The sequence below is a fragment of the Ambystoma mexicanum genome, chromosome 3p, assembly GCF_040938575.1.
Source record: "Ambystoma mexicanum isolate Mex_15411 chromosome 3p, UKY_AmexF1_1, whole genome shotgun sequence".
In the NCBI taxonomy this organism is placed as follows: Eukaryota; Metazoa; Chordata; class Amphibia; order Caudata; family Ambystomatidae; genus Ambystoma; species Ambystoma mexicanum.
Window position 1 is genome coordinate 534,779,895 of NC_090925.1, and position 15,364 is coordinate 534,795,258.

Genomic DNA, 15,364 nt, shown 5'->3' on the forward strand with positions numbered 1-15,364 from the left:
TACTGTATTTATACATTTTTATGGGTGTTGGAAGATAGTGGGGACGTCACTTAAGGAGAGGAGGCTCAGCACCTTATGTGCTCCTTAAAAGGGAAGGAGGTGCTATGTCAGAGTAGGTTTTAGTCCAGATACAGTGGAGAGGGACCTGATGACATGGAGTAGGAGTAGGGCAAAGCTGGTCAAGGTGCAAAAGAGTGATATAGGTAGAGAGGTTGGACAACACAATGTCTATGGAGGACTTGAAATCTCAGACTGTGAGGTGGAGCGATTAGCAGCAGATGGAGTTAGTCTTGTAGTCTGGGGACTATCCCATGGATTGATTTGAACAAAAGAGGTAATACTACAGCCATACCACAAGCAAGCAAAGTGAGGAGTTGGTGGGGCAAGAAGTGCAGGTGGCAACATTCATTCCCTTGCCAGGCATGATATGATATGATATGATATGGCATTTGTAATGCGCATGTACAAAAGTGTTTCAAGGCACGACGAGGCAAGGGAGGGGGAACAGAGGGACCACAGACAACGATCCTACTAGGCCAGGTGTCATTCAGATCATGCAAGTGCATGGGAAGGGGAAAGGAGGAAAGTGCAGGGGGAAAGGGGGAGGGGACAGTGCGGAACATGCAATAATAGAATAAATAGACAATAAGTAAGTATGGCCAGCAGGAGGCAAGTGCAAGGGTTAGTGCAGACATCAGGTGACAATTGCTGATAGTGGGACTGTAGCAAACAGAAAACAGTGTCCAGTGCGGGGGCTGCCAGGAAGGTAGTGCAGGTGTGCGACTGGTGGGGTGGGGGACCTGGTCCCGAGATCAGAGAGTGGCCAGGTAACCAGTGCAGTTTCAGTATCAGCCAGGAAGTCAGCAAGGGACAGGAGGAGAAAAAGCTGAGGCAAAGAGAAAGGTTTTGAGGTGCTTCTGGAACCAAAGATGATTCTCCTCAAGTTTCAGGGAGGCAGGGAGAGGGAGGCACCAGCCAAAGAAAGAGATCTACCACCAAACACTTGTGTGCAAGCGCGATATAAATAAAATTTAATTTAATTTCAACTCGTTGCTTGGAGAAGCGACTGACCCTGAGGGAGTTGGAGGCGGATGAGCGAAGAGCTTGAGAAGGAAGATATTTAGGCAGAGAGATTTGGAGGTATTGAGGCCGTAGGCCTCAAAAGGCCTCGTGGACAATGCAGAGGGTTGTGAACTTAATCCTCGCAGCCACTGGGAGCCAATGTAGAGATTTCAGTCCTGGAGAGATACTATCCCTGGGCTTGAGGCTAAGAACAAGTCTTGCAGTCCTGTTCTGAATGAGTTGCAGAGGGCGGAGAGTAGAAGCAGGCAGATTTAGAAAGAGGCCGTTGCAGTAGTCCAGCCTAGAGAGAATCAGAGCTCTGGAGACAGTGAGCTTCTGGGGGTAGGAGAGGATAGGAAGAATACCTCTGAGGAGGTGCAGCTGGTAGTGTGACTTCTTAGAGACATCAGAGATGTGAGGAGAGAAGGAGATTACAGGGAAGGAGGGAGTGGTTGTGCCGATGAAGAGCATCTCGGTCTTGCTGCCATTAAGGAAGAGATCATTGGCGGTACACCACTCCTGGATGACGTACTGACAGTCTGAGATGAAGGAGGGAGAAGAGGTGGCTGAGGGTAGCCTGAAAATGAACTCGGTGTTATCCACATAGAATGGGTATTTAAGACAGAGGGAGTCCTGGAACAGAAGTTCAGCCTGTTTAGAACTAGGGAGTAGATGAGAGTCTTAGCAGATTGAAAGGTGAGATGCCCATCTAGAAAGGAATGTGCAATTTGGACAGCAATATGGTTAATATGCACAGATTAAGAGGGAGGGAGTTTTCTATTAGCCAATTTTTTGATACAACACAATAATTATTTTTGAAGCAAAACAATTCTACCTGGTGTTAGGGCAGATTTGTTGTAAAGATTGAAAAAATATTCCAAATTTGCCAATGAGACCGATTTATTAGTAAATCTGGATGAGGGACCAAAAAACAAATAGTTTTTTTTTTAATTGGTGAATTGACTAAACATTCTGTAAAAGGCATGCATAAAGGTTCTACTCGTTTTTGTTTTGTGCTGTTTGAATATGAAATAGTTGTAGGGCAGAGTGGAGGAACAGGTCTTAATTTCTGAAAAGCCACGCTCATCCTTTCTGCCACAATTATCAATCAGCATCTACAATGGCATGCAATTTTGATATGAGAAAAGATACTATGGATTACTCTAGAACCGACGGCCTGTTGTACCTGCTCACTGCAGCTAGATCCCATAGGCCACAATGCCTGTGAATGGTTTGCAATTGTTTGCCTTATGATGTGTACAATTATTCTGAAGCCGAGAACTCTCTTTACCTTATTTTCACCTCAGAGTTCAAGCAACCAAAAACAAATAATAAGAAATGCATGGAGGTGAATGCATTCACAAGAAGGCACAGGTTTGTGGTTCCCTAGGCCTGGGCACTGGTCATCACAATTCTACCACAAGCTCATTCCTCCTCCCAATCCCTCCAGACAATGGTTAGATGGCCATTATATCAATGTCTGTCTCTGGCTGTTCCTGTGCCCCCAAGGACCTCCCCACACTTTACCTATGTTATAGCAAAAATGCTCCTTCCTTTGTCCAGCAGCATCCTCCTTCTGTGGTGGTGCCCACCTCTGTCAGGAAAATGCCCAAAAAGACTATATCCATTTCTACGAATGGCAAAAAAGACAGAAAAAGGCCTGTACCATTCGTACGAATGGATACATTGTCTTTGAACATTTCCATTGAGAATCCGAAAATACTGACCATGAGGAGCAGGGGTTGTGGTAGTGTCCCCTGTGCCCCATGTTCGGCATTTTTGGATTCAGGGGTTGTGTGGGTGTGCCCCACAAAGGGGAATATATACATACATTTAAAAAAAGGAAAGGACCCTGCTGCGCTGGTTCACAAACACGCAAATGAAGGGAACCAGTGTCTCAGGGAGTCAGCAGCACACAACGAGGTTTGCCACCAAAAGCAAAAGGGAGTAGGGAGGTATTTGTGGGGTATGTTTGGGGAGGCATTTACTTTAGGTTGTTTGAGCGTAATGGCCAAGTTAGCTGCAGACTTTTCAGCCACAAACTTTTCCGTTACAGGGTAACAACCAAATCCCCTCTGTCCCACTTTGCACTCATCGTCCTCCTTGTCCTTATTGACCTCCAAGCCATATTTCCTCCTTTGCTCTTGAATGGTCTCTTCCAACCACTGCCCTCTCCTCACCTGCTTGATTTTCTACAACCTCTGTCCTCTCACCTCCTCCTACCTCATCTCCTTCCACTCCATCTCTTCCCCGCCTCCACCTGCTGTGTCTTTAAGCCTCTTTCCCCCTCTTCTTCCTCTGTCACCTTTAATTCTTTCTCCACCTTCTCCTCCCACAGCTTCATATCGGTTTCCACCTCCCCCTCTTGGCCTGCAGCACTCTCGCCATCTCCTCCTCTTGCACATTCAGCTCAAATACCACTTCTACCTTCTTCAGCAACTCCACATCTCCATGCCTGCCCTCTCAGCTGCTCCACAATCTGACACGACCCAATGCTTCCTCTCAGTACTAACAGATCCCAAATTCTTCCTCCAGGGCTGGGCTATGGTCTGTAGCCTACAAATGTGTATAATAGTGATTCTGAGCGTGGGATTGATTAGACAGCATGGAATCAAGTGTGTTTAATTTCCATCCATGAGTGTGTTGAATTACCTGGACTGAGACTATAAATGGCAGTGTTACAAAGTTTCAAGATTCTCCGCCAATTGCTTCTTGGTCATGGAATGACTATTATTATTATTATTATTATTATTATTATTATTATTATTATTATTATTATTATTATTATTATTATTATTATTATAAATAAATAATAGACCTAGCTTCAGGAAGCAACAGACCACTTTACAAGTCATAGGAGGAAGGACACAGTGCAAAAAGCAGAGATACAAGGGATGGGGAGCTAACACCAGGGGACGGGTGTAGGGAGGGAAAGTTGGCAGCCAGGGATTAGCAAGCCACTAAGGGAGAAAACAGGAGGTGCGGGGCAGATTACCCAGTCTCAGCTCACATGGGGAGTGTGTGTGGACCTAGGTGTTAGGGAGGACCCATTCCTTGAAGAGGAGGCTCTTGAGCTCCTTCCTGAAATGTAGAATTGGAGGGGCATGTCTCATATTCATAGGGGGAGGTCCCTTTCATACCTTTTGTGACATCCACAAGGGCCTCCTGTTTGTCTTCTTCTTCACTTTCATGCAGGTAGTTGTTTGAAGAAGGCTCAGGCACCTGTCCTAATGCACAAGTTATGTGACAGGCAGCATGTGATTACTGTGTCCTCCAACTTCACAGCTCTGTACATCAACGGTCCCCTGTGCTATCCAGGCACCAGAATCTTGCCGCTATGGCTGGAAAAGCCCTCTCAATGTATGCATCTTGTGTAGATATGGACGTCATTGTCACCTATCTCCCGTGTCATTTGTGGCTTGCAATAAGGCATCAATAGACATGGCAGAAGGGGATATCCAGGATCACATATGATGGGAAGGATACAATCACAAGTCAGATTCCTATCTCGTATCAGAGGCGGACACCATGCTGTAGTGTGCTTGACATTGGCGGTCCACTGCTGGGTCCTTTCCTCCAAGGCACGCGCGTGGTGAGACAGGGTGGCTCATGGATAGGGAAACTGTGAGCAAGCCTTGCAGATGAAAGTGACAGTTATAGTGGCAGTTTGGGTACATTGTTTTACCAGCGTGTGCCCCCTCCACAATGGCTGCTCCCTCCATACTACTTCAATGGAAGCCCTCAATTGTTCTCCATGAGAGAGGTTGATCTATGGCTGGCTGCTGCTCTATTCTGGCATTGAGGACTAGTCCAGGCTGTGTGGGACGTGACCGGACATTACTTGAGTAACACATATTACCCAGTGAGGTTTGTGTTTTTCAAAAAGAAAAATAGCTGTTATATTTATTATAGTATTATATTATTATACTAATCTCATTATATGCGCACTAGCTGGGAGAGCAGAGGCTACAGAGCTCCAGCAGACTGCCTTGCTGGTCCCTTCAAAATAACACAGCAGGGTGCCGGCAGTTGGGTGCGTTGGCAGGTTTATGTTTTGGAATCTCCCATGGCTGCCCAAAACATGAAGAGAGGAGACTGTCTGCTTGCAGGTCGCAATGGTGGTGAAACCCGGCACGACTAGGATGCTGGGTGGGTGTTACCAAACTTACTGAGCGGTGCCTCTGTGGTACTTGTGGACTTGCAGTCTTGTGACATTCTAAAATGTGACTATGGAACCAGGGTGGAAGGCTGGTTCCTTCATGATTAACACCATGAAGCGAAGAAGTAAGCTTCTGCCCCGCGTTTCTGCTTAGTTATTGCGCTCCTTGTTTTAAATTTGGTCCTGATTGGTATTTCTCACCACTTGGGGCAGGCAAGCCCCGTGATTACTGGGCTGCTGAATCACACAGGAGGGAAAAACAGACTCGAGACCAGCCTTTGACCATTATAATTGTTATAGTTGTTCTGAACTTTTCTGTTCATCACAAGTGTTTGATCCACTTTTTGACTCTCTCCCTATATTATATGCTTATTGGACCTCGAGTATGGAACAATATGTTTTATTGTTTCGATGTTAACAGCATGTGTGTCTAGGTTTTCTAACTCTGTTGTTGGCACTCTGAATTCTGCCTTTTCTAACTATAAGCACTGCAACACTTTAACAGCACTTTGTTTTCTCCCTATTCTGAGTCTTGTTTTTATTAAGCAAATTCACATATTAGGAGTGTTTCTTTCGTGCCCTGCACTTGGCATTGTTGTGCATAAAAGCCTCTCTGTCTTTCAGGCACCTTGTATTGAGGACGTTCTTCGACATATGCTTGTTTGGAAGATATCGTTTCAGTGGGATTGCATTCCTGTTCTGGATCTAGCACTCCATTCCTGCACTGGGCACTTCTTTACTCTGTTCATGGGCTTTCCTTTTCCAAACTGCACTGGTTACCTGGCTACCCTCTGACCTCGGGCCCAGGTCCCCTCCCCGCCAGTTGGACATCTGCCCTGCCCCCCTGTCACCTCTTGCACTCTGGGACTGTTTCTGTATCCCTACATCCCCCTACAAGCACTTGACATTGGATGTCTGCACTTACCCTGCACTTGCCACCAGCTGGCCGCACTTTATATTCATTGTCTATATTATTTATTTTACTGTTATCCTATGTACTGCACTGCCCCCCATACCCCCACACCCCCTGCACTTGCGCTGTCACCTGGCCTAGTAAGATCGTTGTCTGTTTTCCCTCTGTCCCCTGCCATGCCACGTCGTGCCTTGAAACACTTATTATAAATGCCATATCATATCATATCACCCCCCCAGTATTGACTGTCTAGGAGATGTAAACGCAAAGCTGTGACCAGTTCCGAACTGGTTTGGGATCAACTGCTCATCAATCTCAAAGGGTGTTTATTCACCAGGACAACAGGGGAGGGGAAGGAAGTAGTCCACACACAGGATGGGTCCCCTGGAACACTTACTAAAAAAAAGGCAGTTTGGGCCCTCGATGAAAAAAATGGTGTTAGCAGAAAACTCAATTGTAAGTGGGGACATTTTGAAAATAATTTCTGATGACCTGCGAGCTATTCTTCCCAGGTAGATAAGAAAATGAGCACTATTCCTGTAATTCCAGACTCTAGGCATAGCGGGGACACCTGCAACCAGGACATACTAGAGGAGAACGTGAGTGGGGATGACATCCTAACCAACTCCCAAATGGGTGGCTGTCAACTTGATCTCTCCAAAACATTCAAGTTGAAGGAAACACATCCTGATTACACGTTAGGGAAACAACTTGCCATCACCGAAAGTCAGGTATTACATAGTCACAAGGCTTGCTAAGATTAGAAGACTCATTTCTGGGGGCTCCAAGGCGGTGTGAAACACAATAAGCAATTCATGTGTGATGGAAGCTCCCACTCGTGAAGCCACAAGCATTTGTTGCAAAGGAGGCACTTGGGTTTCATCCCGGCACTGTGAAAGCAAATCAACCCCATGGTGCCACTATAGCAAAAACCAGAGTCCTGGACTTTGAGTGCTATGGGTTATAGCGCTGGGAATCAATGTTCAGCAAAATGGAGCGTGGGTAAAGCTGGGATTAATACGCGTAATAATGTTAGGACATCCACCTCAACTGTGAGGGTCTTAGATCACCCCTTCCTGATATTGTAGATCTCACCAGTACACTGCCCACCCATGATAGCCTTGAGTGTTCGACAACAAGAGGGAAGGGGACCTGCAGGCTGGAAACATGGCCCAGTCTTGGCATGGCCTCCAGGAATTCTAGTAATGCATTTAGGCTAGATTTGCTACCTCAGGCGACACCTCTAGTTGTTGTTTTGACTAATGCCTTGTCACTGAGTGCAACCAGCACAGAAGATGCTGTGTCCCAAATGAACAAGGTGAACCACTGAGTAAGGAATGCGTGCGGTACAACTCTACTCAGGTGGAGAGACCTCCTAATGGCAAAGCTTTCCACTTGGGTAGGTAGAGGGGGAAACATGCTTTCAGGGTGTTAATAACCTTAAATAATGCTTCTAAGGTCTCGGACCATCTATGGTGAGATTTGCATAGCCGAATGGATTTGTCCAGCATTCACCTTTATTCCTCTGTGTTTTTTCTTTAAACCAGTGGCAAGGAGGATATTGGACATCTAGTGACTGGTCTGATTGATGTCCATCCCAGTGCATCTTGGGTAAAGCCAGGACATCAGCATAATTAGGACATCTTTCTACATCTTGGGGAGTTTGGGCATCCTGGACGGGACCTTCCAATTTCGAATAGATTGACTGTCTAATGGACCTGGAGATGGTTGACTGACAGGAAGCCCTTCTTAAAGAAGCTTGGCCACTGGTGGCTCCTCTAGTGACCCGACAATAACCGAGTGAATAGTGGAAGTTTGGATGTTTGTGGGGGTTTGCAGTTGGGCTTCCCAAAGGGGTCTGGTATTGATATCCCTAAGGTTGCCCAAGTAGTCTTGACAGGTGTCAAGCTCTTAGTATGGAATATTGCAGGCCACAACAGCAAACTTCAGGATTTCGCATGATGGGACTTTGTCAAGAACCATTACGGTATTATGTTTCTGGAAACCTCCATGCATTCCCATTCTTTCAAATGCTTGCGGTGTGGTCTAGTGTTAAAGATCGACCTGCCGGAGGCCTGTCAGTATACATTTCAATCAATTCCGGAGGAATATTCTTTCATCTGCTCAGTTGAACACAAACATTCCTCTGTGACAGCTACTACCCTGGGAGCTATCCCTCTTGTACTGGTTAATTTCTATGACAACAAAAGTGGAAATCGGATGGTCAGTCTTTTAAAGTCCTTACCTATTTCTATGTTAAATGATCATGATCCACTGGGACAGATTTACCCTGTAATAGTGGGGAGGATGATTTTAGTATTCGATTAGGGTCAGGCAAGGACCTTCTATATGATAATGAGGAGGACATGGCCTTGACAATTCCCAAACCACATCAGGTGGACCCCATAACTTCAAGCAATGCACTTTTGCTGTGGGACATTCTGGTAGAGACTGTGTTTGGAGTAGTAAATGGAAGATTCAAACAGAAATGGCAGGCAACTTTACTTCTGATAATGGTAGATCCCACAGTACTATAGATTGTGTACTGATCCCTATAAAGTGTTGGGGATGCATTTATTTATTTATTTATAAATGTATGAAGCGTGCCCACAGCCTAAGGGCATTGAGGCACTGTTAAAGGTAATGAGCTTAGTTACATGAGTCAGATGTCATACATTTGTAGAAACATTACATACATATAGCATGGGCATTCATAGTACATATATTGAGTCCCTACAGTCTTGGGTTAGGCGAATAGAGTTGTCTTGAGGGCTTTGTAGAAGGCTAGTTATGAGGTTTCTGCTCTCAGGTGCAGTGGCAGTGCATTCCATTGTAGGGCAGCTATGAAAGGGAAGCTGGCACCGCCTGCTCCGGCTCGTTTGATTTTGGGTACTGTGAGTATGTTGGTATACAGTGTTCTTGCTGGTCTGGAGGATGAAGATCTGTCTATTCTTTGGGCAAGGTAGAGAGGTGCTGTATTAGCACCTTTGATATTCACGAGAGGTGTGAGAGCGATCACCACTCATTTCTACTTACTTGGGTGTAGGATGGAAGAGAGGTGGGTGACACTGCTAACATTTACACTCAACCTTTGCTAAAAGGAGCCTATGGCCGGGTGCTCAACTGCAGAGTGGTCAGATAATTCGAGACATTGAAAGGGGTGCTTACCTAAATACGGGTACCCTTAATGCCTGTCTTAATCCCATGTCTCCCCCTACAAACACTACAGATATAATTATTGTTTGGAGCATTTTTGTGGCTAATGGGAGGACAATTTGTATGAGCAGGAAGCCCATTAGGAGCAGTTGCCCGGGTTCATGGCTATCAATCAAATGCAAGTTCAAAAAAGGGTTAATTCTTCAGCTGTTAAAGCCTCTCCCCTCACCCCACAATGTTCTGGACATCATGTTTAGACGCTGGGACTACAAATTAGAACTTGCTAATAGGTGGGCATAGATTGCTAGGAAGCTTTGGAAGCTCCTTTGTCCTTCTGAAAGAGTTTAGCCATAAATATGAATGGGCTTGATCTGGGTCTCCGGGAAGTCTCAGAAATACATTTGTCCAGGGAAGCATTGGGTCTATCACTTTTTTACTTTGTATAGTACCATTAATATTGTTGAGGGAATGGGTGATGAGTTTGTACCTCTGGGCGTAGAGATTCTGACTCACTTTGTAGTTAGGTAACTGATTTCTATAATTAGGGGACAAAATCACGTAAAGCCACTGATTATGATGGGTCACCAAATTACCTTTTTGCACTAACACTGAACTGTGGGCTCCCTTTCTGACACACATTTTCAATGCCATTATTACTGGTGGGCACATTACAGAAAGCTAGAAATCAGGCATTATTATGCCAATTTACAAAAAGATAAACAAATCCCTGCCTTCGTCCTACCATCCAATCACCTTGTGGGATGGGATATTCAAGTTTTTCTCTGGGATACAACTGAATAGATTGGAGGACTGGGTGAGGGAAACTGACCTGTCAGATACCTATCAGGCCTGTGGAGTGGGTATGGAAAATAAGTGCTTACATCTGTATTTTCTCTTGGCAAAATATGCTCATGTATCCCTTCAACTCCTCTAAAGTCATCATTAATGTCTACCTTAATGTCACTGTCATAGTCCAATGCCCTCAGGCCAATCTCCTCCTCGTTGATAGGCACTTCCCTCGCCTCATCAACTTCCTTTCATCTCCTGCTGTCCCATTGGCTATCTCGCCCTCTCTTCCCTCCTCCTCTGCCCCACCTCGGGCCCCTTCTTCACCTCCGCAGGGTGTACCTCTAATTTGTACCCCTCCCTCGAAGGCCTTTAAGCCTGGAAACCTTCTCCATCTTGCCACTCTGAACTCTCGCTCTGCTGTCAAACCCTCCTCTGATATCTGCCACCTCCTGGAAGAACTTGACCTCAAAGTCCTTGGTCTTACCGTGACATGGTTCATGGCCAGCTCTGTCACAAGCTTTGATAGTTTGCTCCCTGATTGCTACAAAATCCTCTCCGCACCCAGATCCACCCAGGTCGGAGGAGGTGTGGGGAGTGTAGCCCTGATCTCTCCTGAATGGATTCCTGCCTCTATCATTCCCACGCAGATATACTCCTCTTTCGAATGTCTTGTCTGCAGGCTTTCTCTCTCTCCTAGCCAATCTCTTACCATGGCTACCATCTACCAGCCACCTGTTCTGATCATCTAATTTCTCTCTGAGTGGGTGGACCTCCCTCCTGGCATCAACCACTCAACTCCGCCTTCATGGCGATCTCAATATCCATCTCGACTCTTCTTGTCCTTTCTTGGTACTCTTCAGTGACCTCTGTTACTCCCTCTCCCTTTCTATCCTCCCCTCTGGCCAATTCACTCTGCAGGGCATACACTTGATGTCTTGATCTCCTCTGACCTCCCCCTCGCTATCCCTCTGACCACTCCTCTCTCCTGGAGCGATGCCTCCCCACTCTACTCTCATCTCTCCCTACCTTCCCCCCAGGCCAAGCCTGCCCCAACACGGCCACCTACATTCTCGGACAGCCGGCCCATGAAGCATGTGTTAGTTGTGGCTTTCCCCTGCCACCTTCTCTACCCCTCGCCACCTATGGCTGATTCACATCCTGACACAGCCTTGTCTATGCTCTACCCCTCTATTTCTGACACTCTTGATGTTCATGCCCCTGTCATGATTATCCATTTGAAGCTTTGCCAAGTACAATTCTTGGTATGAATCTGGCCTAGCTACACTTAAACATAGGTGTAGGGTGGCTGAGGGGAAATGGAGGGCTTCTTGTTCATCCTCTGACAAACTGGCCTGTCCCTGATCCAAATTCAATACCAACTTTATGTCCACTCTAAGAAGAGAGCCCACATCCAAGCCTGTGTATCTGTGGCATCTAACAATTTAGCCAAACTCTTTAAAATCTGCAAGGAGCTGGCCAACCCTGCTGCAGTCTCTACCTCTCCTGTCTCTTCCCAGGCCCGTTGCACGGCCCTTGCCTCTTACTTCATCTCTAAACCCCAGGATATCCAGAACACCCTCTCATCCACTCCCCCTCTCTGTCCCCCTCCTTCTAGGGACTCTGGCCCCCCTACAGCCTCCCTTGACCCTCTTTCTCGTTCTTTCCTTGTTTCTCCCCTGACAAGATCTCTAGACAAGTCCAATCTATGAATGTCTCATCAAAACAGCTTCCTCCCTGTTCTTCCAAAACCAGCAAGGACCACATTGCTCCTGCTATGTTGGATTTCTGCAACCTCTCCTTCACCTCAGGAACCTTTCCCTCCCATCTGACGCACTCCCTTGTACACCCCCTTCTCAAGAAACACATGGCCGCCCTTCTTGCCTGGCTAACTATCGCCCAATCACCATCACTCCTTTTCTGGGCAAACTCCTGGAAAAGCTGGTCATCTCACAGCTTAACTTTCAGTCTGATTATGGTGATTGTCTTCATGACCATCAATCTGGCTTTAAAGATGCCAGAAGCATGGAAAAGGCTCTCCTGAACAACCTTGAAGATCTGCTCTCCAACCTCGACTCTAACATCCCCTCTGTCCTCATCCTATTCAATCTCTTTTCTGCCTTTGACACAGTCAACCATACCATCCTGCTCAACTGTCTCCGTGACAACCTGGGTATCACCGATCAGCCTCTGGCCTGGCTGACCTATTTTCTCACTGATCGACCCTCCCAAGTCCAACTTTGGTCCTTCCTTTCATCTATCTCCATTTCTACCTGCGTTTTACCCCAGGGGTTTAACCTCTCACACTGGCTCTTCAACCAATACCTGGCAACTCTCACCCACCGCATTGCCATTTTCTGCTGCAACTTTCAGTGCTATGCTGACAACTCTCAACTCATTTTCAGGCTTCCCTCAGCCATGTCCTCTCCTTCTCTCATCTCGGATTGCCTATCTGCCGTTCAGGATTGGTGTGCTGCCAATTATCTGTGCCTGAATGCCAGCAAGACGGAGATCCTCCTCATCTGCACACCTTCACCCTCCTTTCCTCTCTTTCTCTGGGCGGCTTTCCCTGGCCCTCCTCCTACCCCCACCTGTGAGGCTAAGAACTTCAGGCTCATCTTCGACTCCATGCTTTCCTTCTCTGCCCACATCTCTGATGTCTCTAAAAAGTCAAACTTCCTACTTCCCCTACTCAGAGGTATTCTTCCTGCCCTCTCGTTCCCCCTGAAGCTCACTGTCTGTCGAGCTCTGGTTTTCTCTAGGTTGGACTACTGTAACAGCCTCTTTCTAAATCTACCTGCTTCTACTCTCCGCCCTTTGCAACTTATGCAGAACAGGACTGCAAAACTTGTCCTTGACCTCAAACCCTCGGATCGCATCTATCCAGCGCTGAAATCTCTCCACTGGCTCCCAGTGGCTGCAAGGATTACATCCAAAACCCTCTGCATAGCCCACAAGGCTTTCTGGGGCCTGGGTTCAAAATACCTTCAGCTGTCCCTAGGCAAATACCTTCCCTCCCCAGCTCTTCGCTCCTCTACCTCTAACTCGCACAGGGTAAGTCGTTTTTCAAAGAAACTAGCATGGGGATAGATCTCTGTCTTCGGCTGGGACCTCCCTCTGGAACAGCCTCCCTGCCACTCTGAATCTTGAGGAGAACCATCTCTGGGTCCGGAAGAACCTCAAGACCTTCCTCTTTGCTACTGCCTACGCTCCTACTCTCCCCTGCTGATCTGCTTTCGCTCGGCACCGTGCACCTGGCCTAGCCTCTGACCTCCGGACCCAGGTATCTGGTGACCATGCCACTCTCCCGCACTGCCTCCTGGCAATCCCTTGCACTGGGGTATGTATCTGTAACCATACAGCCCGCCCCCCTTTTCTGCACTTACCAGACACTCCCTGTCTGCTGCCTTAAACCTAGCACTTGCCACTTGCTGGCTGCACTACTGTTTGTTGTGTTTTATTATTTATGTATTTACTTATTATTTATCTGTATTCCTTGCTCAGCACTTCTTCCCCTTCCTTGCACTTTTCCTCTTTCCTTCTCCCATGCACTTGCGCGTTCTCAATGTCACTGGGCCTTTGTAAGATTGTTGTTTGGGTCTCCCTTGTTCCCCTCCCACCACCATTTTCAGTGAAAAGTTTTTTTTAACTTTTCTTTTCAGATTTACTTCTATACTTTAACTGGTACTCGCTTGTATCTGGCTACTTGATCTTTTTTTGTGATTCAGGTGAATTTTCAAATGAAAAGATTGTCGGTTGCACATTGTGCACGGCGCATATAGGATTAGTTGACAATAGCCGTTAATGAGCAATGTGTAGGGTGGACATAGCTGCTTTTTGCAAATGCCGCATTTTGCACACACACACATTTCTTCATGAATTAACCATTTTTAGGGTATGTGTTCAAGCAACATGATGTTTTTATATGCACCCAAGTCATTATTTGTTGATGTAGCCAAAACACCACACTACCAAAGCTTAGACATGAACTTGGGAAGGCCTTGGGTACTAAAGTGGAGAAGGCTATTTGAATGCCACTTTATGCATGATTATTACAGGAAAGGAATTCATTCTCTAAATGATTGTTTATGCAAACTCTATTAAAAATAACACTGGCATCAGTCATGGAAGTCCTTGTATATTTTCTTCTAGGTAGTATTATGCCAAGAGCAGTTCTCCTGTTTTTCATTTTTCATTTGATGGGCTTTTGGTGCTACACAGAAGTATTATTTCTACCAGTGCAACTCTTAATGTTGGTGCTCCTCTATTTAGGAGTTTTCATGTCTGGATAGAATCCTGGATGGCCCGGAAGGACCTGCCTCCTGGATACGGTGGATGGCAGGTACTGGATCCAACACCCCAGGAAATGAGCAATGGTAAGCCCCACAGATCATTTCTTTTAAAATCTGCTCAGAGGGAAGATTTTTTTTGTAATCCCAAATCCCTGCTTATAAACCTCTTCGGTATTACGCACGTTATAAATAACCAATTATAATTATAATTATTATTATAATTAGAAGTTATAGAAGTTATAGTTTTTAAACACATGTCCTTTGCTTGCAGGGATACTTTGCTGTGGTCCTGCTTCAGTGAAAGGTATCAAAGAAGGTGATGTGGACCTGCCTTATGGCGCTCATTTTGTATTTGCCATGGTGAATGCAGACTGTATTTCCTGGAGAGTCCAGGGACCAAAAAAGGAGAAACATTTTCATGACACCCGCCTCGTCGGTAACTCCATCAGCACCAAGAGTGTTGGCAGTGATCACCGTGAAGATGTCACCGACAACTACAAGTACAAAGAAGGTACATTGAAATGGGAATGTCATGGCAACAGGGAAACTTGTGTAGGGATTGACTTTGCACTATTGATATCTATTTTCTTTTTTAAATTGTGTTTTTAAATTTTTGCCGACTTTGATATTGAGGACAAGCATCCTCCACGTAAAATCTTCTCTGATCCATTAAAAGCGGTGAGAGGTTTTTACACGGCTATGTTACACCAACATTCCCACCCAATATGTGCGGACAGGAAAAATAAAACATATTATTGTGCCCATGTTCTCGAATTCAAATTATAGACATCACTTGCCAACAATGATTGGATCCACACATCTTGATTATTTCCAGTGCCAATACCTTTAGCAACTATTATTTGATTCTCTACACCCTGCAGGAAATCCTTGTGTAACTCCAATATGGATGGAGCTCTGAAGGGTCAACCATCCTTATAATGTACTGCAAGCCCAGATGTTTAGGTGGCCACAGAACCTACCATGGCCTATCAGTCC

General features: G+C 46.0%; 1 protein-coding gene across 1 annotated transcript in view; it reads left to right on the forward strand.

Annotated features, from left to right (window-relative positions):
• The window catches only part of LOC138580596 (protein-glutamine gamma-glutamyltransferase 5-like), a 364,270-nt gene that overhangs the window by 272,926 nt on the left and 75,980 nt on the right, over positions 1-15,364 (forward strand). The window contains exons 8-9 of the mRNA XM_069651260.1: positions 14,349-14,452; positions 14,640-14,879. Of these exons, the coding sequence (XP_069507361.1) occupies positions 14,349-14,452; positions 14,640-14,879 (344 nt within the window). The remainder of the gene's footprint in view (positions 1-14,348; positions 14,453-14,639; positions 14,880-15,364) is intronic.